Source organism: Mustela nigripes, chromosome 1 (genome assembly GCF_022355385.1).
Source record: "Mustela nigripes isolate SB6536 chromosome 1, MUSNIG.SB6536, whole genome shotgun sequence".
NCBI classification, from domain to species: domain Eukaryota; kingdom Metazoa; phylum Chordata; class Mammalia; order Carnivora; family Mustelidae; genus Mustela; species Mustela nigripes.
The window spans coordinates 4,947,128-4,961,842 of NC_081557.1; the positions used below are offsets into that span (position 1 = coordinate 4,947,128).

The 14,715-nt window shown below is 51.1% G+C and overlaps 1 protein-coding gene across 3 annotated transcripts; it reads left to right on the forward strand.

Moving 5' to 3' along the window:
* The first annotated feature begins 6,743 nt into the window (after window positions 1-6,743).
* On the forward strand, window positions 6,744-11,465 carry TMEM134 (transmembrane protein 134). Of its 3 annotated transcripts, none has more exons than XM_059399890.1 (7): window positions 6,744-7,000; window positions 7,810-7,874; window positions 8,366-8,428; window positions 8,563-8,639; window positions 10,888-10,932; window positions 11,148-11,201; window positions 11,299-11,465. In XM_059399890.1, exons 1-7 carry the CDS (start codon window positions 6,827-6,829, stop codon window positions 11,379-11,381), a joined length of 561 nt encoding a protein of 186 aa, XP_059255873.1. In that variant the 5' UTR covers window positions 6,744-6,826; the 3' UTR covers window positions 11,382-11,465. The 3 variants fall into 3 exon arrangements, with proteins under 3 accessions (XP_059255873.1, XP_059255863.1, XP_059255880.1); XM_059399880.1 differs by having other exon boundaries at window positions 6,747-7,000; window positions 8,339-8,428; XM_059399897.1 differs by lacking the exon at window positions 10,888-10,932 and having other exon boundaries at window positions 6,747-7,000; window positions 8,339-8,428.
* Window positions 11,466-14,715: the final 3,250 nt, after the last annotated feature.

Sequence of the window (14,715 nt, forward strand, 5' to 3'; positions counted from 1 at the left end):
ATTTATATGAGGTGCCTAGAACAGTTAAATTCATAGAGGCAAAGTTGAATGGTGGTTGGTGGGGGAGAGGCAAATGAAGATTTGTTGTTTAATGAGTACAGAATTTCAGTTTCACAATCTGAAAAAGTCCTAGAGATTGGTTGTATAACAGTGTGAATATACTTAACACGACTGAACTGTGCACTTAAAAATGTTTAAGATAGTACATTTTTTGTGTATTTTCTGACAATTAAAAATCAAACTTTTAAAAAAGATTTTATATTTATTTATTTGAGAAAGAGACAGAGAGAGAGAGCACAAGCAGGGGGGAAGAACAGAGGGAGAGGGAGAACCAACTTCGTATGGAGCAGGGTGCCTGACACCAGGACTCCATCCCAGGACAGGATCCTGAGATCATGACCTGAGCCAAAGACAGATGCTGACTGAGCCACCCGGGCACCCTAAAACTTTCTTACAACAAAACAAAACGAAACAAAAAACCATCAAGATCAAGTACAGTTCATTCCAGTAACATAAGAATCATTCATCACATCATCAATCATTCATCACATCAATGAACTAAAGGAGAAAAATCATGTGGTTCTCTCAAAATGTTCAGGAAAAGCATTTGATGAAGTTTTATGAGTATTTATGATAAAAACTACGGTTAGGTGGGGTGCCTGGGTGGCTCAGTCGGTTTAGCATCTGACCCTTGATTACGGCTCAGGTCAAGACCTCAGGCTAGTGAGACTGAGCCCTGCGTCCAACTCCCTATGTGGTGGAGACTTTTCTTGCGATTCTCTTCCTCTGCCCCTCCCCCTGCTCTCGCTCGCTCACTCTCTCTCTAAAAATAAATAAATATTAAAAACAAAAACAAAAACTTACAGTTAGGAAAAAAGGAACCTTGTCAGATTGATAAAAAGCCATATGTGATTAAGTATGATGGAGTAAGTTTCAGATTCCCTTCAACATCAGGAACAAGACAACTAGCACTCTCTACCAACAATGCTATTTAGCATAGTATTAGAAGTCCTGGCCAAAGCAATAAACCAAGAAAAATAAATTGTGAGAGTAATTACATCTACATAGAAAATTCAATAGATCTATGGGCAGACTATTTTAACAAATTAGAGAATTCTGAAGTATTACAGGTATATAAAATAAAGCTATGAAAAATTAATAATACTCTTCATACTATCAATAACCCAATAAAAAGGTGCAATAGAAAATAAGATACCATTCACAAGAGAAATAAAACTCGGGAAGTATTTAGGAAGTAAAAACATAGCCTGGAACTTGTTGGAGAGAAAATATTTTCAGGACACAAATGAAGACACGAATAACTTGAGTGACATACCGTTTTAATGAATTGAAAAGCCTAACATTTGAAACTGACTTCTCCTGAAATTAATCTAGAAGTATAATTGAAATCCCAGTGAAAATTAAGATGTTTTCTGAAGAACATAGAAAAAAATTTTTGTAATATTTCTACAAAAGAATAAAGGTGCATGCAAACCTAGGTCAAGTTTGAAAAAAGTGACCGGAAGGCGGAGGGTGGCGGTGAGGAGGGTGGCTTGTTCTATTTTAAACCACACTGCAGACCATAATAATAAAAAGCATGTGATACGGAGAATTAGTCAAGCGGACCAAAGGACTCAAAAGAGAGCTTAAAATAGATACGTATGTCAACAACCATATACTTGACATATGATGAAAGCGGCACCACCATTTAGAAAGAGGAAGAACTGATTGGTCTGTGATTTGGGGAAACTGCTTCACCCTAAAATAAATACGGATCCTTCTTGTACCATATCCAGAGACAGTGTCCATAGGGTTAAGGATCTTAATTTAAATTGTAATACCTAATATGGATTGAGTGTTTATATATGGCAGGCCCTGTGCTATGCTCCTTAATATGCATGAACTCATTTAATCCTAAACTAATGCAATGAAGGAAATACTATTATTACCTCCACCTGACAATGAGGAAACTGAGGCACAGAGCGTTTGCATAACTTGCTCAAGGCTGGACGAGGGTGAGATGAGTGAGGCGAGTCATGCAAACTCAAATCATGTCTTTACTTAAAATTTTGATATCTGGGGGCACCTGAGTGGCTCAATCAGTTAAGCCTCTGAGTCTTGGTTTCAGATAGGGTCATAGTCTCAAGGTGGTGAGATTGAACCCCTCATTGGGCTCCACACCCAGCATGGAGTCTGCTTAAGTTTCTCTCTCTCCCTCTGCTCCAGCCCCCCAGGCACTGTCTCTCTCTCTCTCAGATAAATAGATAAAGATTTATTTATGTATTTATTTGAGAGAGGAGAAGAGGCAGAGGGAGAAAGAGAATCTCAAGCAGACCCCAAGGGCTCAGTCCAAAGACCTGAGATCACGACCTGAGCCAAACCCAAGAGTCAGACATTTAACCAGCTGAACCATCCAGGTGCCCCTCTAAGATAAATACATAAATAAAAGCTTTTTAAAATAATCATAAATAAAGTTAAATGTTGATATTTTGCTCATCGTGTATATTTGCCTTAAATTTTATTTTTAAAAGTAGTGCATTAAATTATTATTGATTTTGCTTGGTCTTTTGATGGCCCCTTAAATTTTTCACCCTCGTCCTGGCCCTCCAAAATCCCAGCGCTAGTAAGGACAAGATGAATTCCAGTGACATTGGCCTCTAGAGTCATTGAACTACCTTGTTGCAACACTTTTCTGGATCATAAAACTATCAGGCCGGGATACTGTGACATTGGACAATATCTTTGTGATCTTGGGATGAGCAAACACTCCAAACAAAACTCACACAGCACAAACCTGATGGGCTTGAGCCTATAAAACTGAGGATCCTTTTTTTTTTTTTCTTTTCTTTTAATGAGTCTTTGGGTGTAAAAATAGAAGCAGAATAAAATGAATTTATTGACCAAGTTATTTTTTCAGAAATGAACTGGAAATCTCATTTTATAGCAGTGGAGCAAATAAAACCAAACCAAGCCCAAAATACCTCTGTCACATTGTAGTCATTTGACTAGTGACCCAAGCATAGGGTGAGAGATGGCGAGTAAAGGAACGTTGCCTCTCTGAAAGCAGGAAACAAATCTGGGGGAGTTTCAGATGTTACTGTGCATTTGCTGGGGGAGTACCCCGTGGCCACAAGCTCTCGCCTTTTGCCTTCTTAGCTTGAACTGAGCGTTCTGTAAACTTTGATCCTTTCTCTCTTTTTCTTTCTTTCTTTCCTTCCTTCCTTCCTTCCTTTCTAGTAAATTCACAGAACTCTGAAAGGAAACACAATAAATTTTTGCTTTCAAATGGCTTGATCTGCCTCTTTGCCTTTGAAGTGACTTTGAACTGTATGTCTAACTCCTTGTGAGAGAATCCGGAGCCCTCTAGCCCCTGGCCCACGAAACAAACCAGGCAGTGGTCCCCAGCTATGGACCAGACGCACGACTCGGGTGATACAGCCAGCCAGCAGCCAGCCCAACGTGACTTGTAAGCGAAGCAGAGAAAAAAGAGAAAACCAAACAGAAACAGTTTCTATTTTCCGTGTGTGTTCCCAGGATTTTCCTGTTTGTTTTTTGAGCTGGCCTTGAATGTGAATTTAGAGGAAGCTAAGGAATACCAAGTACCACCACGAGGAGATCCTAGATTTACACAACAGGTGGGTCATGCCCACCTGCCCCTTGGCTTTGACGGAGAACAAGGCCAGAGGGTGATTAAACTCTTAGGAAGAGTGGGATGATCCCTCAGGAAACACACGTCCAGATCAGCTGGAGATCGCAGGCCTCAAGGTAAGAGGACTTATGTTAGGTGCTCTGTAAGAACACAGGAGATGCCTGGGCACCCGGGTGGCTCAATCAGTTAAGCGTCGGCGTTTCAGCTCAGGTCACGATCCCAGGGTTCTGGGATGGAGCCCTGTATCAGCCTCCCTGCTCAGCGAGGAGTCTGCTTCTCCCTCTGCCACTCTCCCTGCTTGTGTTCTCTTTCTCCCTCTCTCTCTCTCTCTCTCAAATAAATAAAAATAAAGTAAATATTGAAGACTAAGGTTTGGAAAGAGAATAAGTAAGGAATGCTGAAAAAAAAAAAACTCTTCTGGGCTGACCCATTCAAGACAGAAACAAAACATCTTCCAGTTTAACCCATTTCTGACAAAAAGTCATACCAGGGTTGACCCTCGTGGAAATGTTAAGCTTAAACCTCTCCCAGGGGAGCCTGGCTGGCTCGGTGGGTAGGGCGTCCAACCCCTTGATCTCAGGGTAGTAAGTTTGAGCCTCACATTGGAGAAGGCCTCCAAGAAGAATGTGGAGAGAACTGGAATTCGAGTTGTCATGGTGTGAACGGAGCAGAAGAGGGCATGGGGTGCAGATCCCCCCCCCCCCCCCCGCCCCATTTGGAGAAGGCCTATGTGGCAGTGAGCCAGAAAGGCTGAAACAGAAGCCACCAAACAGGACGGGTGTCCTGGGGCAGACAGTCCTTGAACGCCTAGGTATTCTTCAGCAGGTTTTTCAAGTGAGCCCCGGGGAGAATTCTTGGGGCACCCCCTGCAGGTCAATGAGGGAGAGTGCTAGGCCTGAGAGAGGAAATCGAGGCCCATCCCAGTAGCCACATCTGGGTAGCGCTGGTACCTGGAGCCCCCATCATCCATTGGTTGAGACCCAGCAGGAGCCAAGGCTGCGCTCCCCGAGGATGCCCATGAGTGACGTGAGCCCCAGCTTGCACTCCATCCCAGCATTCCCAGCATTGTTAACCAAGGAAAGCTTAGACAAATAAGGAGACAAACCAGGGAAGAGATCTGTACAACACCAAGGCATTGATTGATACTTACCCACATATAGACATGCAGATAAGCAGAAAGAAGGCCAGAAACCCAATAGGAAAAATGGACAAAGGATATGAACGGAGTTCACAGAAGAGGGAAGCCCCACGACTGCCAAGTCCATGAAGAGCTATTCAAATTCCCCAGTTGTCAGAGGAGCCAGATGGAAATCAGGAACCCTTTTAGATTCATCAGACTAGTAAGCGTTCGAAAGTGCTAAGAGAAAACCAGAACCCTCACGGTGAGTGTGACAATCAAGGGGGCCTGTACCCTATGGCCTGGCAGTCCTACTTCAAGAATCCTCTCACCGTCCATCAGGAGGTAGCGTGAAGGTGTTCATGACACTGATGCGACGGGGCATTGAGACCGAGCTAAGCGGGCCTTGCCAAAGGATGCCGTGGATAAAAAAAAGTGTTGGATGTCCAACATGGTACGCCGCACGCAACTGGCGAAGGAGAGACGTGTAGACACCACGAGTGTGGAGTGTACAAACACAAAAACATAAACAGCAGAAGGAGTTTTATACACGGCACCTGTAGATCACAAACATTCACGTGGCAGCTGACCCACGTGTAGAGAACCGAGCAGGATACACGGAGGCTGACTGCCCACGCTGAGAGGAACCCAGTTCAGGGCAGTGATGTGTCCTAAACCGCGAAGTAGGACTCTGTCCGTGAGGTCGCAAAATGAAGCGTGGGCAGTGGAGGGTCAGCATGCCGGGTCCCCAGTTCCACCACCTGTGGGCATTTGGGATTTGGGCAAAGCATTCACTCACTCAGTTCAAAGCATTCATTCATTCATTCATTCAGACACTGTGGACACAGTGGTGAGTAAAACCAGGTAAAATAAGTTAACTTTAGGCAAGTGCTGTGTAATGTGAAACTGACTTTAGATGGTGTAGTCAGGGATGGAACCCATGAGAGGTGACATTTGAACAGGGACACTGATGATAAAGACCCAGTTGTGAAAGAGCCAGGTTAAGTGCTTTCCAGATATAGAGCACGTGCAAAGGCCCTAAGGTTGGCCTGTGCTGCAGAGGGTAGGTGAAGGAGGGGCAGAAGAGGCTTGATGAGATTGGATAGGTAGAGGGACCAGGGCATTCACAGTTTTGTGGGCCTTAGTCAGAAAGACCTCAGCCACAATGGAAAACCAAGGGTCAGTTTTATACAGACAACTTAGCCCCATACTTTTTTTTTTTTTAATTAGGAATAACACACAGAGAGGAGCACCTGGGTGGCTCAGTCCTTAAGTGGCCAACTCTTGGTTTCTGCTCAATTTATGATCTCTGAGTCGTGGGATCTGGCGACCTGGGACTCCTCGCTCAGTGGGGTCTGCCTGCTGATTCTCTCTCTCTCCCTCTGTCCCCCACACCCCTACCCCCACCCCCACCCCCGCTCTGGCGCCCCGGCGCCCTCTCTCAAATAAACCTCTTTTAAAAATAACACACAGAGAAAAAGATCAGATATATTTTAAAAGATCACTTTGGCTGCTGAGTAGGGACTGGGTTGGAGGAACAGAAGCCACATAAGCTTTCTGAGCCTCAGTTTCCATGTCTGCGGGGGTAAGTCTACCCATCCCATGCAGATCCGCGGTGAGTCAGGGTGGGGACACAGTCTGGACCCTGGAGTCTCCTTGGCCCTGGAGGCGCGGGATGGGATGCAGAAGGCCCCATCTTGGGCCTGGGAGGCTGGCGTCTGGCTGCCTCTCCAAGCCCAGGACACACACCCAGGGATTACCTCGAGTACCGCGTCCACTGTGGCTCGCGGAGGCTGCCGCTGGGAGGCGCCACGGCCCCTGTGCGGTCCCCAAAGGAAGCCCCGCCCACTGGTCCACTCGGCGCTCGGCAGCTCGGGCCTGCTGTCGGCGAGCAGGGGCGGGGCCGTTACGTAAGGGCGGGGCCTCGGCCAGGGCGCCGGACCGTCGCTCTCCCAAGACTACGGCCCGGGGCGGGGCCTGCGTGCGGGGGCGGGACCGTGGCGCGAGGGGTAGGCGGGCCCGGATGGCGGCGGCGAGGGGCGCCTGAGCGGGCCGGGGCCATGAGCGCCGCCCGGCCCCAGTTCAGCATCGATGACGCCTTCGAGCTGTCCTTGGAGGACGCGGGCCCGGGGCCCGAATTCAGCGGGGTCTCCCGCTTCGGGCCGCTGCACTTCGAGCGCCGGGCCCGGTTCGAGGTGGCCGACGAGGACAAGCAGTCCCGGCTGCGCTACCAGGTGAATGGTCCGGCCCAGCCCAACCCCAGCCCAGGTCCGGGCGGGACCCCAGGCCGGACCCTGGAGAGCCCCAACTCAAAGGAAAATCTGTTTAGAGGCCTCAGCCTGCGAGGCTGCTGATCCAGGGCCCAGCCTAGACCCTCTCAGCTCTGATTTTGGTCCCCAGCCACCACTGGAGAGCCCAGAACCGGAACCTGGGTGCAAGTCTCCTGGCCCCAACTGGAAATCCCACCCGGTGTTCCCACCCATTCCTGGATACTGACCTAACCCGCCCTCCCCCGCCCCTTATCCCCCTGGACTGGGGAGCGCTCTGTACGTCTGATGCAGACTTCCCACTGAACTGGAAATCTCCATTCGCCCTAGAAGACTTCCACCGATTCTAGGATCCTTTTCTTCGAGACCTGTACCAGATTTCTATGTCCCAAACCTGAAACCATGGGCTTCTGCCCCTCATTGGCACCCCAAATCCAACGCCTGCATACTGAGCCTGTGAAATACCATTCTGAAAGCTCCACCCTGACTCCCGAACTTGGGAGAACTCCTGGCCCTGGGACCCATGCTAGGAGCCCTCAACCAACCCCGGTGTCTCCTGCCACCGCCTCGCGCCCCCAAGCCCCCAACACCCACATCCTACCTGGGTTTCGGTTTGTGTGAATCATCAAACCCGTTTTGCGGGAGGGTGGAGGGCCAGGTGAGCAGCTGTCAGGCAGCCAGGCCAACAGCTGTGTGGGCTTGCTCTCCTCTCCCTGAGGGGGAAGGAGGAAGGGCCTGAGCCCAGTAACCTCTCTGAGCCCTGTGTTCTGGAATAGAACCTGGAGAACGATGAGGACGGAGCCCAGGCCTCTCCGGAGCCGGATGGGGGAGTCAGCACCAGGTCAGGGCCAGGTGGGGACCCATCCTCTACCTCCGCTCCTGGCTCTTGTGGCCCAGGTCCCTGGCCAGTCTTCCACCCAGATCACCCAGCTCTCTCACAATGTCCTACAAGGATTCCTAGCCTGATCCCCACTCCCCTCACGGGTTCCCCTGTCCTGCAGGGTCCCCCTACCCCAGTGCCAGCCCCACCCACCCACCCCCACCACGCTCTATCCTGAAGAAACCCCCCAGCCTGCTCTGGCCCCTACCTTCCCACAGGTCACCTGTCCTGCAGGAATCCTAGCATGACTCCCCAGCCTTTCTCCACCTTCAGTCCTGCAGAGACCCCACACCTTGAATTCCTCATCACCCTGTGCCCTCTCAGTGCCTCCATCCCGCAGGAACACCCAGCCCTAGTCCCTGCACCACCCCCCAGCACCCCTTCCTTGCTTCCCCGGCCTCTCACTGGGCCCAAACGGCCTGCAGGGATTCCAGCCGAACGTCCATCCGCAGCTCCCAGTGGTCCTTCAGCACCATCAGCAACACCACCCAGCGCTCCTACCACGCCTGCTGCAGGTGAGGCCCAGCCCTGCTCAAGCTCCCTGCGCTCTGTGCCCCCAGAATAGGCGGCCCGGGCTTTCCCCTTCGGTCCTCTGGGTGGGGGAAGCTCGTGTCACCTCTCATACCCGTCCCGCTCTCCCGCCACCCAGCTGGACTCAGCACCCTTTGATCCAGAAGAACCGCCGGGTAGTGCTGGCCTCCTTCCTGCTCCTGCTGCTGGGGCTGGGTGAGTGCCCTGCGGGTCCCCTGCCTTCCCCCATGAGGGGCCCGTCCTCCCTTTGTGCCAGCTGTGCATCCCCCTTGGCACACCAAGCCTCCCTGCATCCTGAGGAGGAAGCTGGCTACCATCACCCCACCCCCATTTTACAGGTGAAGAAACTGAGGCCTTGGGAGGAGCAGGCCCAGCCTCCTGGTCACACAGCCAGGAAATTACACATAATTGAAGGGGAATTTGGTTCGGTGCTCTAAACTTAACTTTTCTTTTCTTTTCTTTTCTTTCCTTCCTTTCTTTTCTTTTTTTCCTAACTTACCCCCACCAAATCCATCAGGGAGCAGAAGAGTAACCACTCTGCCATTTATTCTTTGTCTGCTTGGAGCCAGGTGCAGCGTAGGCTTATTTCCCCCCTTATGGAAGTCACACAGCAGGTGAGAGACAGGGCTGTGACCCAGAATCTGAACAGGGACAGGTTCTCAGGGATATCCCTGCCAACCTGGTCCCCAGTGCACCTGTCATTTCCCCTTCTCCGGAGTCTGAGTGCGGATGAGGACCTATCCCTGCCTCTCGCTGGGCACATCCATTGCCCAGATGGGGGAACTGAAGCCCAGAGCAGACAGATCGCACAGCCAGATGTTTTCGGACTCGGTCTATGGGGCTGAGGACTCACGATCCCCAGAAAGGACAGGGGTGGGGTCAAGAGGGGCCCGTAAGGACAGCCCAGCTGTGGCAGCTGCTCTTCCTCCTCCAGGGTGGTCTAAGTCCCCTGGCCAGAGAGCTGAGCAGCAGCCTTGGTTCGTCTCTGGGCATCTTGGGGGCAGGGGGAGATACTGCTTTTCCAGCAGCCACTGCAAAGCTGGGCACTGGTCACACTGGCCACCTGCCTTACTTACCCCTTTTCATTCTCTCAGTACCCATGAGGACAAGCACTAATACCATCGCAGTTCAGAAGTAAGGACAGAGCCTCAGGCAGGTGAAGGGACTTGCTCAGACCTCAGCTGGGAAGTGAATGAGCTGGGATTTAAACCCACATCACGGACATTACCTGGAGGCCACCTTAGACATGTAAAGTTCCTTTGCAGGAATTAGAAAAACACGCCTCCTCTGAGCGGGCAGGGCCCCCAGCCCTAGGCCAAGGTGGTCAGTAGCGTATCAGTCCCCAGGTGTATTCTTTTTGAGGTGCCCTGTGCAGGGCACAAATCCCATAGCGGTCCACGGTGGTCCTCAAGCCTCCGTCCTATATCACCGCCCTTGCTGCAGAGCCCAGCTCCCTAACTCCCCCCAATCCCGTTTTCTAACTGGGGGCCCAGGACTCTCTGGGTCTGAAAAGTTGATCCAGCCATGACTTCCCCAACACCCACTGTCCTCAGCCAAAGTCCACATCCCTTGCCGGGGTCTCCAGGCCCTGCCGAACTCCTCGAGCCTGGGCACTTGCCTCTCCACTCTTGCAAAATCAGTTAGCTCCTAGAAGGCCCCAAGTTCCTTCCATGGGAAGGAACTTTGCCATGCTGTTCCCTCTGCCTAGAGCACTCCTTTCCTTTTCTGCCTGCATGATCCCCACAGCAAAGCCTCTGGAGTCAGGTTGCCTCCTCCTTCTGAAATGCAGTTCTCTGCCTCAGTTTCATCTTCTGTGAAATGGGGATGATCATATCTATTTCATTCAGTCACAGTGTCAATAAAGCAGTGCAGGTAACAAGCTTAGCCCAGTGCCTGGCAGCACCTGGTAAGTGGTAACTAAATGTTACCTGCTGTTGCTACTGCTACCCCTGCTCAGCTTAGTGGCCACTGCCTCCAAGAAGCCCCTCCCTGATGCCCCAGGCTCTAGTGCTGCCAGACCTGGCCCTCCTGCAGCCTGATCCCAAGCCCCCGGGGTTGTAGCTGGATGTTCTTGCTGGTTGCGCCACCAGGAAGGGCCATGAGAGCAGGGACCTCATTTGCCTTTCCCTGTGGGATTCTCAGTACCAGGCACACAGCAAGTGTTCCATAAATATTTGTTGATTGACTGAAAGAGCACACCAAGGAGCAGAGAAAAATCTCTTTGGGGACATTTCCCAGGGCCTGCTAGGGGCCCTACTCGGAAAACACAGAGCTTGGTGCGCTTCCCAGGAAGGGTCTATGGCAAGGGAACCTTCAGTTCAGGTGGGGGACACCATTGCTAGGGCCTAAGCGTTGCTGGGGGTTGTGGGTGGAGGACCCCGCCCTGGCCCCGGCGCCGGCCCCCTCCTCCCGCCCTCACCCTCGCGGCTCCATCTGTGTGCAGTGCTGATCCTGATCGCCGTGGGACTGGAGGTGGCCCCCTCGCCAGGTGAGCGCCCCCTCCTACCTCCGCAGGCAGCGGGGGTCCCCCTCGAGGGAAGAATTCCTCGGGGACCCGCGAGTCCCTAGGCCCCTTGGAAGTTTGCTTCCGCCTTCCAAGCAGGAAACGGCCCCTTCTACCGCGGACAGTGACACTTGCCCAGGCAGTGACCCGTGAGCCCCGCCCCGTGCCCCCCAGCCTTGACTCGGCCCCTCTTGCTGCAGGTGTCTCCAGCGCCATCTTCTTCGTGCCGGGCTTCCTGTTGTTGGTTCCCGGAGGTGCGAAAGGGCTCCGGGGCGGGGCGGGGCGGGGGGGGGGGGCGGAGCGGGCTGGGCTCTGGGCGGGCCCTCGGCGCTGACCGGCCCCGCCCCGCAGTCTACCACGTGATCTTCATCTACTGCGCGGTCAAGGGCCACCGGGGCTTTCAGTTCTTCTACCTGCCCTACTTCGAGAAGTGAACCGCGGGCGGGCAGCCGGAATCCAGCCTCGTCTCCGAGCGGCCCCAGGAGGCGCCCCTCGGGTCCGCTCCTGCTCCCTCATCTCCAGGGAAGAAATGCGGGACCCCGGAGCCCCCAACCCCTCGAAGTTTGCTCAGGAAGTTTGCCCAATACCCAGGCCTGGAAAAGTCGCCCCTGGCCTGTTCTGTGCCTTAACTTATTCTTGGGCCCTGGGGCTGCTGGGTTGGTGGTGTTTTGTGCTAATAAAAGAATGTACTTCATTCCAGAAGAGACCACTGATCCTTCTTTCCCGCTAGCCCTGCCCAGCCCACAGCCTGGCCGCAGTCCCGCTCCTGCAAAAACTGAGGAGAGGACTGATGGAGCCGAGGGGCTCCAGGACCACCTGTCTTCTCATTGTGACAGTCCTGATGCTCTAAGACTTGCTTCTGCACTTTGGGGGTGGATCTGGGCCTGGGACTCTGTCCTGCAAGCCCGGAGGAGATCCCACCAAGCTTCCCATTTCCCCCTGCCCTTAGCAGAGTTGGCCCTGCCCATTCCTCTACCTGGAGGCGCAGCATTGGTGCCTGCCCGGGTGGCCCTCGCCAAGGGCACTCAGATGACGCAGTCCTGGGCCCTGGAGGCTGGTATCCTGGTTGCAGCCTGGCTCTGGGGCCCTGGACTGCCACAGCCAGCTCGGAATGTGGGCCATGACAAGACAGCAGACCAGCCCTTTCCGCCCACTGCCCTACTTCCTAAGTCCCGAGATTGGGAGAAGTAAGGGCAAAGACAATGGTAAAGGGCCAGTATCACAGAATCTCAGTGATCAGAGACTCTTAGAACCACAGAACGTTGGAAACAGACCATCTCAGACTTTTGGAAAACCCAAGCATCTCAGAATCTTGAGAGCCAGGAAACAGAATCTTTTTGAGAATCCTGCAATCTGAAATCCTAATAGCTACCATTTATCAAGCTCTTAGAAGGCAGCAGGTCCTGTGCTAAGCACTTAACACAGGTGATTTCTAATAATCACCACCTTAGCCCCATTTTATAGATGAGGAAACCTTGGTCCAGAGAGACTGATTGACCCAAGGGCAGAATCCAACATCACGCAAGACTTCCAAGACACCTGGGTGTAAGAGGGAGAGGAGAGGATACAGAGCACGTGTGTCCCCAGCTGACCACCCGAGGGGCTGGCCGAAGGACCACGGGCTGGGGTAGATCTTGTTCATACACTTAGATGTTTACAGTCTTTCTCCCCCGGTAACCCACGAGTGCCACTAAGAAGAGACGTGGCCTGGTTTCCATTGGGTCTGCAGCAGCCAGAATGATGTCTTCAGATTCCTGTAACTTTGTGGGAAGAATTAGCCCCCAGACCCCTTCTCCCACTCCTGTTCTCCTCGCCCACCCAGACTGCCCACCCTCAGCCCCTAGTCAAGACACTTTCAAGGGCACCAGTGGGGGGCAGGAATTCCTAAACCCATGGTTCTCCAACCAGCTGTGGTAAAGGACCAGTTTTCATTTCTAATCCATCGTGGACCAGTGCCTTGGCAAAATAAAATAAAACCTGGAAAAATGAAATAAAGACATACAGAATATAAGTCCACAGTCTGTATTACCAGATTTACCAGACGTAAAGTTACATTTCAATGACTATAATCAGAACAAACATAAGAAGAAAGGAAAATTGTGAAAACCGCTGTGAGCAAATAGGCAATTAATACAGAAAGTTGCTACTCTGCCCATAACTTTTCGTCATTCCACGATCTTACATTTTTTGATTATTTTTTAAAGATTTCATTCATTCATTTGAAAGAGACAGAGAAAGCGCAAGCAGAGGGGAGAAGGGAGGGAGAAGCAGACTCCCCGCTGTGCTGGGAACCCGACATGGGACTCGATCCCAGGACCTCGAGATCATGACCTAAGCCGAAGACAGACCATCTGAGCATCCCAGGTTCCCTTCCACAATCTTAACTAAACAAAGTTATTCCAGAAGTTGTGATTCTCCATATTATAAGTCTACAGCAGCTGTCAGCAAGCGGTAACTCACAGACCCGATATGGTCGCTGGGCTGAAAGTGGTTTTTACATTTTAGTAATGGTTGGGGGAAAAGTAAAAGAATAGTACGATTTTGTGACACATAAAAGTGGATAAAATTCAAATTTCAGTGTCAATGAATCAAAGTTTAGTTAATTCATTACTGAATTTCGAGACCATCCACAACTATTCATTTCTGCGTTGGCCGTGGCTGCTTGGGGATACAGAGCTGGGCAGTCGTGAGAAAAACCGTATTTCCTCCAAGCCTCAAGTCTTTACACTGTCACCTTTTACAGAAAAAATTGACCAACCCGTGGTCCATGTGAACACACGGACAGGACACTGAATCACAACATTTAAAGTTTCAGCATGACCAGTGTGCTTGACTTGGGCTGGTTAATTTATGTCATCCCAACTGAGTTGACAGTAGCCCTATCCTCAGGAGATAATGAACCTCTAAATGTAGCTTCTTTCTTTGTTGAAAAATACATCGATATTTGTGTCCAGACGAGGAACGTTAGATTTCCTTAGTGAATTATGCCTCATTTTACCCCTAATGCTTTTTGCCTTATAGCCCATTTCTGTTTGCTCTCCCTGTACTTACACCGTTTCTTTTGGTCTCTTTCATATTTTCCTGGTAAATCTGTTTTCCAGGCCATCACTTTCAGCCTTTCCATTTTCGTTGTGCTACTTGAGTGTGTCTTAGATCCTGCACTCAGCTGTGGGGAAGAGCCCGGCATCTGCCCTTTGGTGTCCGCTCTCTGTCCTACAGCAGAAGGACCTCTGGTCTTTAGCTGGGTATGTGGGTGCCCCACATAAAGACTACATTTCCCAGCATACTTTGCAGCTACATGTACCAGGTGAGGAGCCCTACCTAAAGGGGTATGAGTGGTTCACTTTCTTTGTCCCCTTTTGTCCTTTGGTCCTGCCTCCAAACCTGCCACCTGGAAAATGAACAAACCTGGGATACCCCAGGAATGGCAGGCAGCTAGCAGGACCTTGGGTCCCTGAAGACCATACAGCTGGATTTCGCCTAAGAAATAAGATTTTATCCATTTTAAGGCATCGTTATTTCTCTGTCAGTCACAGGAAACCCAGTCTCATATTGTAACTTTCCTCTGGGGCTGAGATTCTTTCTTTCTTTCTTTTTTTAAAGGTTTTATTTATTTATTTGACAGACAGAGATCACAAGCAGGCAGAGAGGCAGGCAGAGAGAGAGGAGGAAGCAGGCTCCCCGCTGAGCAGAGAGCCCGATGTGGGGCTTGATCCCAGGACCCTGGGATCATGACCTGAGCTGAAGGCAGAGTCTTTAACCCACTAA